The sequence below is a fragment of the Mycosarcoma maydis genome, chromosome 3 (assembly GCF_000328475.2).
Source record: "Mycosarcoma maydis chromosome 3, whole genome shotgun sequence".
NCBI lineage: Eukaryota > Fungi > Basidiomycota > Ustilaginomycetes > Ustilaginales > Mycosarcoma > Mycosarcoma maydis.
Genome location: NC_026480.1, coordinates 1599171 through 1613036, shown reverse-complemented (window position 1 = coordinate 1613036; position 13866 = coordinate 1599171). Strand labels below are relative to the sequence as shown.

Here is a 13866-nt window from a genome sequence, read left to right as displayed (position 1 = left end):
GCATTCCCAAACGCACAACCGAGGCTACGTATACGAAGCTGGAAGAGGTATCTGCGCAGATTGTGGATGGGAAGGAGAACGAGCAGCATCCGTACTTGATGGTCAGCAATAGACCGTGACTGTGAGCGCGATCTCTCACAGACCGGAGCACTCAAAAAGTTGGACTGGACCGCTGGGCACCAGCGCAGTGTCTGAATTCCGTGAATTTTGACGCGTCTGGCTGCAACCAAGCTGAAACCGTTGCTGCACTGAATCAGTGTAGGCGCCAGAACACCTACTTACTCTATCTTCACCACTACCCACTACCTCGCTTCGTTAGATCTCCAACGCTGCGCTATTGTCCCTGGCCTACCTTCGCTTCGGGCTACTGTCCCTGGCTTATTGTCGCGGGCTTACTCTCAATCGCCTACTGTCACCGGCCTACTGTTATTGTCGCTGGGCTCCGGTTGCTGAGTAACAGTCAACTCTGCACTAAAGCGTTGCATGTCACGCAGCAGCCTCCAGTTACCTGTCCATCCGGCTACCCACCACTCACAATCTCAGACACGATGCCAGCGCCCCATCCCTGCAGTCAAACAACATCCACGTTCAAGCAAAGCATAACAGCATGTACACAACATACATTCAGAGGCACACACACCCAACAACAACACTGCTCGACGACCAAGACCGCAAAAGAAGCGCCTCTATACAATTTCGCGTCGCTCCTCTATACAATTTGGCATACCTTCAACGCGGCACCAGTGATGGCCTGGCTCAGCAACACCCTGTGGCCCGCCAACTGCAACGCTGCACAGTGCCTACGCGGCAGCACTGAAAAGACAAGAGACACCGAGTCAATAATGCCACAGTCTAGACCACCAAGGTTCGAAGGTCTTCGAGACATAGTTGACAGTCGCAGGTCCGTTGATGTCGAAGCGTACAAGTGCGCATAGCTGGTGGTCAATGTCAAAGCACAAAAGTATGCATAGCTGGTGGTCGATGTCGAAGTGTACAAGTGCGCATAGCCGGTGGTCGATATCGAAGCCGAGATGGACGAGGCTGGAATGACCTTCCGTCATGATGGACAGTTGCTAGTGCAGACAGTGGGTGGATGTTGTCGGTGCGTACAAGTGCGCATAGCGAGCCGTCGGTTGATGGGAGTCATAGTTGACACTTGCCAGTGGGTCAGCGCGTGGTCGATGTCGAAGCGGAGCATAACCAGTGGTCGAAGTTGAAGTCGAGATGGACAGTCGCAACTGTGGCTAGTGGGTGCACAGCCGTCAAGGCCGTCCAGCTGCTCTATAAACTTGGCCTCCCTGGCGCGGCGACATGGCAGTCTCCACTCGAGTGGTGGATCATGGTGATTGGAGATACATGCCCGGTGAACGATGTCGGGGCGAGATGGATGAGCCTGGATTGGCCTTGAGTCACAGTAGACAGTTGCCAGTAGCATGATAATGTTAGAGGATAGATCGAGCAAAGAGTCAGATGCTGGAGGCGTACCCCTATGAAGGAGACAGTTGCGGATAGACGATCCTCGATGATAGATCCTCAGAACATTCAGGCGCTAGACGGGTAGAAGGCGACGACTCGGAGAGTGGAAGACTTGCGACGTCCAAGAGGCGCAAGGTCGTAGTAGCTATCTCCTAGCGGCCTCTTCTGTGCACGCAACTAGGCACGGCGAGGCTAGAATAAGATCTGGATCGAGGCGGAGTGATTCGTGGATACGCCGGTTCAATTGCGATCATCATAGTCGACCGTGGCAAGTTGAATGTTCGAGTAGTTGATAGATGACAGTCGACGGATGATATCGAGGCCGAGATGGGTGAAGGTGGATGCGCTTTCGACCGCAGCAACCCTAGCCAGTTGGTTGTTACAAGACTTGAGAAGAGACCAAGAGCCCAACGCCTGCTTGTTTTCGAGAAAGTGAATGAGACCATTAAGTGGTAGTTGAAGGGTGAACCGGTGATAGCTGGTAGTCGGGGGTGGGCCTAGGTCATCAGCCCATTGGCTAGAGACCCCAAAGACCATCCACGGGTCGCTGCGAGAGTGATTGGATTGTCATCCCATCGGATCGATCATTGCAAAGCGGTCAGAAGATTAGTGACCGTGGATAGACTTTCAGCCACAGAGGACATTTGCCGGTAGCATGACCATGCTCGAGGATAGATCCAGCCAAGAGCCGATGCTAGATGTAAATGAAGGCGGTGAATGGTGAAGGCGAAGGTCGATGGTGGTGGGAGCCTAGTCGACAGTTGCCAGTTGCAAGAGGTTGTCGCCAGATGCAAGAGGTTGTGCGATCACAGATCCACGGGGAGAGTTGGACGCTGGGCATGGATGAGAGCCTTGAAAGCAAAAGATTGATACCCTTGTAAACTGTAATGATGAGCAAAGACATAGATACTATGTAAAGCATCCGGTGTGAAGGGGAATAGGCTGTCAGCCCATGAGTTGGAGACGAAAGCTCAACACCCGGCTGTTTTCGAGAGGGTGACGCCGCCAGACCGTCGGATCGAGGTGAAACGGCCATCGCCTGCTCGTTCGAGATCGAATCGACCGTCAGGCTATCTATTCGAGGGTGAACAGGGTGTCAGCCCTTAGATCAAAGGTGGATGGCTGTCAGCCGTACGTTCGGAGTCGGATCAGGCCGTCAGCCCAGCGTGTCGAGAGGAATGGCGAGAGACAAACACCATTCCGGGGAATTGAGCAGTCTGACGATGGGATCAAGAGATGAAAGGCCATCAACTAGCAGCCCCTTGAAGAGTCCACTCGTCGTCAGCTAAATCGATAGAGAGCAACAGGCGGTCAGGCGGTCAGGCGGTCAGGCGATAGGAATGCGGGCCTTTGGACAGCGAATCGGCCACCAGCTGCACGGATCGAGAGGAGAAAGACCGTCGCCCCATTGAATCGAGGGTGAATGGCTGTCTATCGGCCGCTTGCAGGGCGAACAGGCTGCAACCTGATTGACTGACTTTGGAACAGGCGTCACCCTATTGCATTGACAGTCAAAAGGCCATCGAGCAGCTCTCAGCCAGACATCATTCAGTCACTGCAAGAGTGAATCGGCCGTCAGCTGAGCACTACGAAGAGAACCAGCGGGTAACCCTTGTTGTCGGATGAGCCGAGACGTGCGTCGGGGAAGCGTAGATGTGTGTCGGGAGAGCCGGTATGCGCTGCTGCCCAGCCTTGGATGTACAAGCTAGGCAGCAGCTAAGCCGATCAAGTCGCGCGCATGTCGGGTGATCCCATCCAAGAGGGTGCGCTCAGCTCGGCTGTTCCACGTCGAAATCGATAGCTCTGCATAGACAAACGGAACATCCGTGGAGAGTGGCTGCGTCAATGCGGCAGGGTAGGGTAGAGCAGAGGAAAGGGGAGAAAGGAGGAGGGTGATGGTCGAGAGCAAAGGCCAGGGTCAGGCTGCGGGTTGAAAGGCGCGTGGCGTTATCGGAGATGAAAAATCTGCACGCGCGAGGCGAAATCGCAGAGCAAAAATTTCCACCTCTGACACGCGTCTCGGCACTCTCTACTGCTAATGCTGTGGCTGCCTCTGCGGCTGATGATGGGTGCTATGGTGCTGAACGCTGCTGATGCGCTGATTGTTGCGCTTCTCTGTGTGTGGCGGTGGGGACTGCACGCATGGACAGCAGTGACGGGCAGCAGCAAAGGAAGGGCTGGCACCAATCGCTGACTGGCACGGACAAAGAGATGGGTTGGCGACTTTGTTTCCACGCTTACACAGGCGAATAGACAAAGGGATGCTGTTCACAAAGCTTGCACTGGACAAAATGGGCTGTGTGAGTGAATCAGAGCGGTTGACAACGGCCGCCAGAGTCGCGCGCTTGTGCCGAACAACAGCAACCTTTTGCCAAGCGTGGGTGGGAGCTGCATGCATTGTCACCAGAACAACATTGCCCACTCAGTTCGCAATTATCACCCGCACTCCCACACTGTCACACTCCGACACCACACGAACACACAGTCCATAGACGCGATAAACAACCTGCTGCCAGTGACAGTTGTGAGTCAGGAATTGCGCCTCACATCATACCTCTGCAAAAAAGAATGGTACAAAGAACGCAAAATGATGGTCCAAAAATGAGCTTGGATATTCCAGCTGGGTGCAAACTCTGCTCCCCCAATCAACCATCAACCATGCTGACTATTCTACAACCATGCTGGCTCTTTGACATACTGAGCTAGACCGTACTCGTTCCTGCTATCAATTCTGTTGGGCTGGGCCATTGGCAGTCGGCTATTGAAGTGTGGTGAAGAATTATGATACAGTGTGAGCGTGCGACCTTCACGCGCAACCTGCGTGTGACAGCCAGGTTAAGGGGGCTATGGTTAGGGCTGTCGGGAATAAGCGCGTGCCACCCTGCAGCTACGCCTGCGACAACAATCACGAATGCGGGTGAGCCAACCTGGGTTTCAGAAATTCACGACTAAAGGATGGACGATCCGTCGCAGCCTTACGACACGTCGCGGTCGCGTGCACAATAAACGCGACTCGTGACTGCTGCTGCCGACATTCACGATTCACGATTCACGATTCACGCTTCACGCTTCACGATTCACGATTCACGATTCACGCTTCACGCTTCACGATTCATCGATTCACGATTCATTCTCAGACCCGTGCCCAAACTCGAATATGCTTGCTTCTCTGCGTTCTCGACAAATTGGCTCAAACGCAGACCGAGCTCATCGAACCAGCCTGCCGGAACATAGACCACATCAAGGTCTTACATTCTCGCCTATTCAACAGCAGTAATCGCCAAGAGATCGCGTGCATGAGAGCCGGCCAAAGGGTAGCCGCCCAGGGCATGGCTATCCGTGATGGTCTAACCAAAGGCAGACATAGAGGAAAGGCGTGTAATGTCGTATCTCATACCGCATGTGTGTCTTTCCGATGCTGCTGAATTGGACAACGGGCGTGCATCGGTAATATGATCAGTCTTTACTAGCCCCAAGATCAAGTTCTTTACGGTACGCATGGAAGACGTAGCGGAGTGTGCGTCAACACAGTACCTCCTCGCAAATTGACTCGCTAGAAGAGAGTTGCCGCGCACCGCCTCGACACTTTTGTGTGGCTTTTCAATCGCGGAAGGCGAGCGAGGTGCAATAGAAGCAACGTGAACCAAGACGAAAGCCAGCTAGCTGTTCACAAGCAGTGCTGAATTCAGGGAGGCGGCGGTGGATTTCGTTGTGAGCGGAACCGGGCGCGGCCTCAGTTGGTACCTCCCGATGAAGAGGTTCGGCAGGACACCAACGAGCTCCTCAATCAATGATTGGAACCTTACAGTTCTTCGTGCTTCGACCAGAACGGTGCTTTAACTCTATACATTGCGACCAGGCAACATCGAGCTGACGATCGAGCTGGCAATCTTTATAGGATCCTCAATGAGCCTCGCCCGGCACCTGAGTGAAATTCGGCTGTGGAAGTGCTGCTCTCAGATCATCTCACGATAGCGTGCTGTCAAGGATTGGCCCAAGGAGCTTGGTATTAGGCTGCTCTACTTTCTGGCGATCAAGTGTGGATGTGCGCGACATCCATGATTATAAGGGTCCCAAGCCGAATGCATCCCCGGCCAAATGCGGGCGATAAACGGCGTCTGATTAGGTGCACCATGGTCGTAGAGGACCGAGGGTTCGATGCTGCTCAGCTGTGGTGAATATTCACGATTGGATCATCTCAGAAATGCGCCACCTAGCCTGGAAAAATGACTCATCCACGACGGTGATCTTACATAGTCGTTGACACGGGATCATCTCGCGTCGCATACATACGCAAAAGTCCGCCTTCGCGATTCACAATTGGGCTTTTTCGCCTATCGAAGCTACCAAAGCTTGGATTGAGTCACTGGATAGCCAACGTTAAGATCACCTTACGAGCTTGGCCGAGCACGAGTGACAGGCAAATGGCACTCACGAGTGGCCGTCATTCCACAAGCGACGAGGTAAGAACAAGGGGGACTTTTCATTGTGGGTTTCACCTTGTGCCCTTCAGATCGTGAACTTTGGATCGTGATTGTGGAAGTTCACAACCTCGCCCGTTCAGTGAATGGCACTGCTTCTCCGCGAATCAAGCGACCGATGCCGTCCGTATATCCCTTGACCACGCCTTTCTCGTCCCGGGCTCCTCGTTCTCCCGTGTGATTGAGTGGCTCGAGTTTCATCCACTCGATCATTCTCTCGTAAGCGCGGCCGTCGCTGCTTCCCAATGGCGAGCAGAGATACCAATCGTCCATGTCGAAGCTCTCAACCAAGCCGAGTGCGTCCCTTCTGATGGGACCAGAGAGCAATCGAGCTGCGCTTCGCCTAAGCTTGTCGAGCTGTGCACCTGACAGCAGTCCGAGCTCGAGCAAGTCGCCAAGTGCGTCTTGGGAAAGGAGGCAGTTTTGCAAAAGGTAGAAGCGCAGTAGGTTGTCAAGTGCCGCAACGTGTGTGTGCTGTACAGACACGCCGAAGCGTACCTTGGTCGACGTGGCGTCCGAGGACATGAGTTGCTCGACAAGGTCGTGGAATGCGTAGGCGAGCAAGTAGACGCCGTGAGCAGTAGAGGCACGGACGGCCAAGTTTGTGTCAATGTGCTCGTACACGCCATCTTCCCTACTGTGCGATTCGCTGCGGTGCTGAGCAAGTCTATCGACGAGGAGGGCCGCTCGGCACCCAAGCAGATCCAACAACACACGCGGCTTTTCGAACTGCTCTGCAGTGATGGTTTGCATCCGTTTCGAGATGTCTTCCACCGCTCCAGAAGCCCCGGAGATCCATTCGAGATAGGCTAGTTCAGGTCGAATAGCTTTGCCCTTGCCCTTGCGCGTCTCGTGGAGCTGCTTGATCAAAAATTGGGCTGAAGGCCCAGCCAATAGCATCGAATTTTCGCCTTCATAGATGAGCCCAGCATTGGGCTGGTTGCGTTCAAAGTCAAAGCCGGATGCTTGGCTGAAGCCGTGACCGCCCATGCTCCTACGACAGCGCTCGATGCCGGCCAGTGACTCGTTGGTGCAGACTGCCTTGAGCACGCTCGAATAGCCATGCACGATCGGCAGCAGCCCAGAGTTGCCCGTCTTGTCGATCTCGGCGATCATCTCGTTGTACAGGCGCCTGAGGTGCTGACCAGCAAACGTGATGGCGTAGGCGCTGGCCAGGGCAGTTAGCACGCGCGTCTGCACCGATGCATAGTCGAGGATCTTGGGTTCCAGCTGGTCCGGCTTGGTGGCCGATGTGCCCTGACGCCGGACGACGGCATATCGGATGGCGATTGTGGCAGCACGGGCCAAATGGTGTGCTGCAATTTCGCAAAGACCAACACGAACCAGCGTCATGGTGCCACGTGTCATGACTTGTGCCGCGGCGTTTCTCTTTTCGTACATACCATCCTTGGAGACGGTCTGGAAGCGCTGCAAAAGGTGGGTGCGGGGGATGCGCACGTTGTCAAAGCAGATGTACCCATTGTCCATCGCAGGCGCACCTAGCTTGCAGCCCATCTCCATTATGTGACGGCCTGGTAACAGCGTGTGATCTTGGAGTGAGCGCAGATGAACCAGGAAAGGATGCATGCCGTACGACTTGCGCTTGATGATCAGATTGGCCATCACAATACCGTAGGTCGCAGTGAGACCGCTTCCGCCAATCCACACTTTGCCTGCAGATGGCTCAGGCGTGTGGATGACCCACTCGTCCGTGTCAATATCGAGTGTTGCTGTCGTCCTGAGCGCAGATAAGTTAGAGCCGTGAGCAAGCTCGGTCTGCATGTAGCATCCGATCCATCGACCTGATCTGACCATGGGGCCCCACTCTGACCACTGTTCCGCGCTCGCCTGTCGCATCAACGTGGGCTGAGCCATGCTTTCCGCGACCTGGATGGGCAAGTATTCGTCCGTGTAGAGCCGGAGTAGATCCGCGTCCTTCTTGTCCAGACCGTGCCGATTGCGGATCTCGAAGTAACGGAGAGCAATCTTTTGACCGTTGAAGAAACGCTCGTTTCGAGACTGAAAGACACGATCCTCTTTGTCAAATGTACGATCGGCGTCGCTTTTAAGAAGCGAAAGTAGCCACCTTGCATTGTCGCGTTCGGCCTTGGAGCCAGGCAGGATGCACGACATGGTATCCACGTCGAACGAGCATGCTGTGCGTTCTTGTTGGATGTCCTGCGGCTGTAGCGTTTCGGGTGCAGGGCGAGTAGACGCCATCGTTGCGAGAGACCAAGACTTCGATTTGTCACAGGTCTGATGGGGCAGAGTTGATGAAGATGAAGGTAGGCCAGATGGGTACCACTTGCGGGGTATGCGTTGGGTGCTTCAATCGTGTGCGGGATAGACTCAACCTGGCAGACCCACAGATTCGCAACACTCTGATTGCTCCGGGTTGCTGAGAATGCAGGTGGAGCACATGCGCGGAGCGTGGAGCGTGGAGGACCGGCTTTGTTGTTATTGCCGGTGGCCGAATAAACCAGAACTTCGAAATTACGCTGTGCCTAGGGTTGGTTGCGCTTCTCGCCCGCAGATACTGTAACAGCGATTGTCGATCCTTGCTGCAGCGGCCTCGAATCTCCGATGCTCAGGAATGATTGAGCATAGCACTGTTGGAGTTAAGGTTGGCAACAAAAGACGGTTCAAACCTGATACAGTTTGTGAGCAGACGCTTAACAGAGACGTGTCGACTGGTGACTGCCATCGCGCAAAAGCGCGGAACAGGGGACAAATTCCACCACGGATTCTCGTCCTCAATAACGAACTCACTATTCACCCTTCGACGTGGCGCTAGTTGCGACATCTGTGACCATCCCTGCACCAGCCGCGAGCTGGTGGTGTGATTCGTGATTGTTGATTCATGATTGTCTTTTTTGGTGATTGTTAATTTGTTCGTGGTTTTGATCATGCTTGGCTCACTCTTCGATGCAGCAGACCCGACAAAGCTTTCCGCCAAATTCTGACAGCGATGTCCAGCCACAGATAGCGCTAATCGCTCATGCTTTCGTGATTGATGCGGCAGCGACTCGGTTTGGAGCAGTTCACGTTGGCGCTCGCACATAATGAACAGAAGCTAACGGAAAGATTCAGCTTTCTAAGTGATCCCGCGATAAGTGAAGTTGCGCAGCTCGGATCATCATATGAGTGTGAGTTGGTGGGCGATGGTTAGTATTGGGAGAGATTAAGCTGCGCTACCGACAGGGCAGCATCTTGAGAAGGCGTATACGACATTGCACAAGCGAGCAGGCTTCCAACCTGAGTTCAGCCGGTGTAACAGATTCGGTCGTGAATGACCAATGAAGGGAAGGGTTGATCAACGCCGGATGATGGAGGTGAGGAATGATGGCCGAGTTGTATAGGAGATAGATCAATCGCGGATGGCTCGTCGACTGGGTTACCTGATCAACCGATCCACTCGTGACTCGTGACTTGATCTAGATTCCTTTGACTCACGAATCGTGATCACGAATGTCTGCCCGGCAAAATTTCACCCGTGACTGCCGAGAGTTCTGGATAACTCACGACTGGTTACATGAAATAAGAAACGTTAACTATAATAAATAAAGATGAAACAAAATATCAGAGTGGAACAGGTTCTGGCGCCATTGCACATTCGTGATTCTTATATCAAAAGGTATGCCAGCTCAATTGTTTTCGCCATTCACCACCATTGACTTTACGACTTGCGACAGCCTTTCATCATGACCAGCGACCAGTATCACGAGGAAAGCGAGCTTCCTCCAGCTGGAAATCCTGCCGAGGCATCCAATAAGGACGTGCCACCTTCCATAGCCACATTTGTGGAGAAGTTTTACAAGATCTCGGACACGCCCGATGTGCACGAACAGTACGCTGATGACTATTTTATCCACGACGAAGACCGGCTCAGCTTCCAGATCGGACCCATGCAACCGACAAATAAGCGTGAAGGCATCGTTGCTTGGAGACGGAAGGGCTGGGAAGGTGTCACTAGACGCAAGCACGTCGTTAACGGCGTCTTTATCAGCCCAAAATGGGAAAACGAGATCATGCTGGACGGCTCGGTAGAGATGGACAAGAATGGCTCGACGCTCAAGTTCAATTGGGCCGGTAGAATGGTGTTCGACCACAAGAGCCTGGAGGAGGGTGCGCCCAAGATCGAGACCTACAAGGTGTGGCTGGTAAGTGATCGTAGAGCTCATGCGTCAATAGCACGCAGTCTGGGGCTTGACATTGGCTGTGGCGGTGCCTTCTTGAGTATGGTGGCAATGATTAACTCGGTTTCTTTCTTATTTGCTGCCATGTACAATGCATCACTGCCCTACATGCTCCTCCGTGTCGACTGCGCCTTGCAGAGTCAGGAGTAAGCAAGTATGAATGGTTGGTCTCCAACTGTATGCTATTTTATGATCTGCGTTATAACACAAAATGATGACTTCGAGCAACGAAACGAGAAGGCATCGTCAAAAACACAGTCGCAGTGTGCAAAAGAGTAGACATCCTATCTGCCATAAGTTCGGTGTCGGTGGGTATGCTTGGAGCTAATACCGAAAGTTTGACGGATCCGCTGCTGCACACCCTTGACGGCTGTCGCTAATCCGACCAACGGGCCTAACCCGAGCTTGTACCAACTGAGACGCCGGGTCAGAGGCCTGGACGCTTGCAGTCCGCGCTGCGCCATAGGCAAGGTGGAACTTCGGCTGTGCACGAAGGCAGGCGTCGAGAGGATTTGGAGCAACTCTGTCTACCAAGCCATAACATTTCGAATGTCGAAGAAGTTCAAGATTGTTGGGCACCTCAGAGACAGTTGAAGTTCAGTCAGGAGGTGAAGCGTGCAGTAACCACGAATCTAGCACTAGTCGTGAGTTAACAATCGTGAATCATGACCTTGATAGCCGAAGGCGGACACGCGCCGCGGTCGGTCGCCGTCCGAACAAAGCTGGAAACAAAAACCCGGTAAACGTCTGTGTGGGTACGTGCAAGCGTGCGCGTGTATCTGCCAAGCTGCTGTCAAATCTCCACTTGTCATCTTTCTACGGGGTATCAGCTGCAGATGACGACTGGGGATACATTGGGTATAAGCAACAGAGGGAGCTTTGAGCTAGCTATGAATTCGAGGCTCGAGTTTGGCGAGCAACCTTGCCGCCCTCCCCAAGGGCCAGATAAAGTGTTGTCTCCACCCCACACAACTGTACAGCTCTGCAAAAGCAGTCTCATGCGCCACACTCACAATTGTAGGGAGCTGCCTGCCTTCGTGCTTCCTTGTGTGCCACCGGGCTGTGAAGAGTCTTACAGAACCAGGCGGACCGCACGCGCTCAGATCGGACCCTCTCCGAGAGCTCGCATCGGCTGTTCAACCAAAGCAGCCTAGTCTTAGCCACATAAAAGGAGAACAATAATTTCCGCCTTGTTCTGGTTCCACGTATCAATCACCCACTGCCTCTTCACCATAGCCAAGTCTCGTCCAACTATGTCGCTGATCGCTCTCGAAGAAGCCTTCAACATTCCCTCGCTTGCTGAGCAGTCGGCCTACCAGGCCAGGCTCTTTGTTGCTGACGGCAATGGACAGGCTCATGCCGACCGCCTTGTCGATATCCATGGAGAACGACTCGCAAAGATGGATCAACACGGCGTCGCACACACCATTCTTTCGCTCACTGCGCCTGGCATTCAGGACTTTGACCAGCCTGAAGCAGCAGCTGCTGCTGCCAAGGAGGTCAACGACTGGGTGTATGGACAGGTGCAGAAGAACCCAAAGCGTTTCAGCGCCTTTGCCTCGCTCTCGATGCACAACCCAAAGGACGCCAGCGACGAGCTGAGGCGATGCGTCAAGGAGCTCGGATTCGTCGGTGCATTGGTCAACGATAACCAGCGTCTCCCCAACGATGAAGCTGCATGGTATGATCAGCCCGAATGGGACTCGTTCTGGGCAACGGTCACCGAGCTAGATGTCCCTTTCTATCTCCACCCCATTGCGCCAAAGGGTGAGATTCATCGCCGAATTTACAAGGACCGCGCTGCTCTCATCGGGCCGGTTCTTTCTTTCGCCAACAACGTCTCAGCTCACCTTCTGGGTATGATCGTCAACGGCGTTTTCGACCGTCATCCCAAGCTCAAGATCATTGTTGGCCACCTGGGAGAGCATATTCCATTTGACTTGTGGCGTATCAACCACTGGCTTGAAGATGGTGAGTACACAACCGTGCCACGTGGTGGCCCAGGTGCGTCTATCGTGCCAAAACTGACTTTTATCGCGAACCCAACCTTTTTGTCCTTTAACAGTTCACAAGCCTCGTGGTGCAGTCTCAATGAAGAAGACGATCCGCGACTACTTTAATGAAAACATTTGGGTCACCACTTCGGGTCACTTTTCGACGCTCACGCTCAAGTACGTCCAGGATGAGATTGGCATTGACCGAATCCTGTTTTCGATCGACTATCCCTACGAAAAGTTCGAGGACGCGTGTAACTGGTTTAAGACGCTGGACGGCAAGTTTTCAGCCGAGGATTTGGCCAAGATCAGCCACGAAAACTCACAAAAGCTCTTCCCACACCTGCGATCGTAGTGACCATGTCAAATATCGAGAGATAGACCTACAAGGGCCATGACAGTATGAACATCATTCTATTGACTTACTCGTAGCTGTTCAAGTGTGTGGAACCGCGAACTGCGCGAATTGCGCGAACTGTCATGGTTCAGATAAGATCTTCTCCATGCAAATGGAAGACTGAATGCCTTGATAGTAGCCAAAGTTGGGAGTGACGCGAAAACCACTGCGTCTGTAGAAGCGCTGTGCCTCTACCAGTCTGTCTCCGGTTTCGAGCAGCAGACGATGGATGCCAAGAGCCAAAGACTTTTGCTCAAGAAAAGCAAGAATGGCATTGGCCGCACCTCGTCCGCGGGCCTCCTTGGTGACAAACATTCGCTTGAGTTCTGCCGAGCCTTGATCTAGCCTTCGAAGCCCAGCGCACCCCATGGCAATGCCGTTCTGATAGGCCACACAGAAACATATCACATCGGCGGCGGAGGGTGGAGTGCCTGGTTCCGAATCCACGTTCTCGTAGCGATCTGCAATGTCGATTCGCTGCTGTTCTCGGAGCTTGCGTGCATCGGGATGATCCCAGGTCACCTCAGTAACAGTTAGGGAGTCTGGCGACATCGTCTCTGGTGCGAATTTGAGTAGTAGTCATCATGATCGGATCAGCCGTTTGCCACGTTGGAGAGGAACTGAGACGCAAAACGTGCATTGTTGACAAAGCTAGGAGCTTACCTACGATCTGCTTGATCGTGCGTGAGAGCGTACCCAAGGAGCGTGTTCATGTACTGTATGATTCGCATAGAAATCAAGCTATCATTGAGCTTGCCGTGGTGACAAGCGTTTCATGAGTGGGTGGAGCATTTCTTCGGCTCGACAGTACCGACGACGAGTTGTGAGTCACGAGATAAGATCGGACAAAGACGAAGACGTTACACGTTAAATGCGAAGAAGAACACAGACCACACAGACCACCCTTCGGCTTCTTGAACGGCAACTTTTGTGTCGCTTTCTGGCTTGTCAGTTAAATAGTCACGAATGTGCACGAATCAGTAAATGTGAGTCACGGGTGTGCTTCTTGAGCCGCTCGGTGCCTCGATAAAATGACACTCACGACTTTTATTTCAGCGCCAATCATTCTCTGATTCACGATTTGGGATAGTTAACACGATTCTGAGTTTGTCACGAATCGTCAAGTTAATGTGGAGAGTAAGTCATGAGTTGACGAGGATCGCGGCTTTTTTACCGTCGCTTGGTTTCCACCGAGCCTGACGAGCTAGCAGAATCACTGACTGCAAGTTGCACGCAAGACTTTGGTTTGCGTGCGTGCGTGAGTGAGTGAGTGAGTGTGTGTGTGTGTGTGTGTGTGTGTGTGTGTGTGTGTGCTTTTCCGG

General features: G+C 53.2%; 4 protein-coding genes across 4 annotated transcripts; 2 read left to right on the top strand and 2 right to left on the bottom strand.

Annotated features, from left to right (window-relative positions):
- Positions 1 to 6020: 6020 nt before the first annotated feature.
- UMAG_02028 (uncharacterized protein) lies at positions 6021 to 8177 on the bottom strand (the record flags this gene model as incomplete). The annotated part of the gene is made up of 1 exon (XM_011389632.1): positions 6021 to 8177. One exon carries the CDS (start codon positions 8175 to 8177, stop codon positions 6021 to 6023), a length of 2157 nt encoding a protein of 718 aa, XP_011387934.1.
- Positions 8178 to 9658: 1481 nt separating this feature from the next.
- On the top strand, positions 9659 to 10303 carry UMAG_11392 (uncharacterized protein; the record flags this gene model as incomplete). Its single annotated transcript, XM_011389747.1, has 2 exons — positions 9659 to 10117; positions 10292 to 10303. 2 exons carry the CDS (start codon positions 9659 to 9661, stop codon positions 10301 to 10303), a joined length of 471 nt encoding a protein of 156 aa, XP_011388049.1.
- Positions 10304 to 11406: 1103 nt separating this feature from the next.
- On the top strand, positions 11407 to 12502 carry UMAG_12178 (uncharacterized protein; the record flags this gene model as incomplete). The annotated part of the gene is made up of 2 exons (XM_011389837.1): positions 11407 to 12124; positions 12219 to 12502. The coding sequence occupies 2 exons, from the start codon at positions 11407 to 11409 to the stop codon at positions 12500 to 12502; spliced, it is 1002 nt and encodes a 333-aa protein (XP_011388139.1).
- Positions 12503 to 12625: 123 nt separating this feature from the next.
- UMAG_11391 (uncharacterized protein) lies at positions 12626 to 13275 on the bottom strand (the record flags this gene model as incomplete). Its single annotated transcript, XM_011389746.1, has 2 exons — positions 12626 to 13101; positions 13212 to 13275. The coding sequence occupies 2 exons, from the start codon at positions 13273 to 13275 to the stop codon at positions 12626 to 12628; spliced, it is 540 nt and encodes a 179-aa protein (XP_011388048.1).
- Positions 13276 to 13866: the final 591 nt, after the last annotated feature.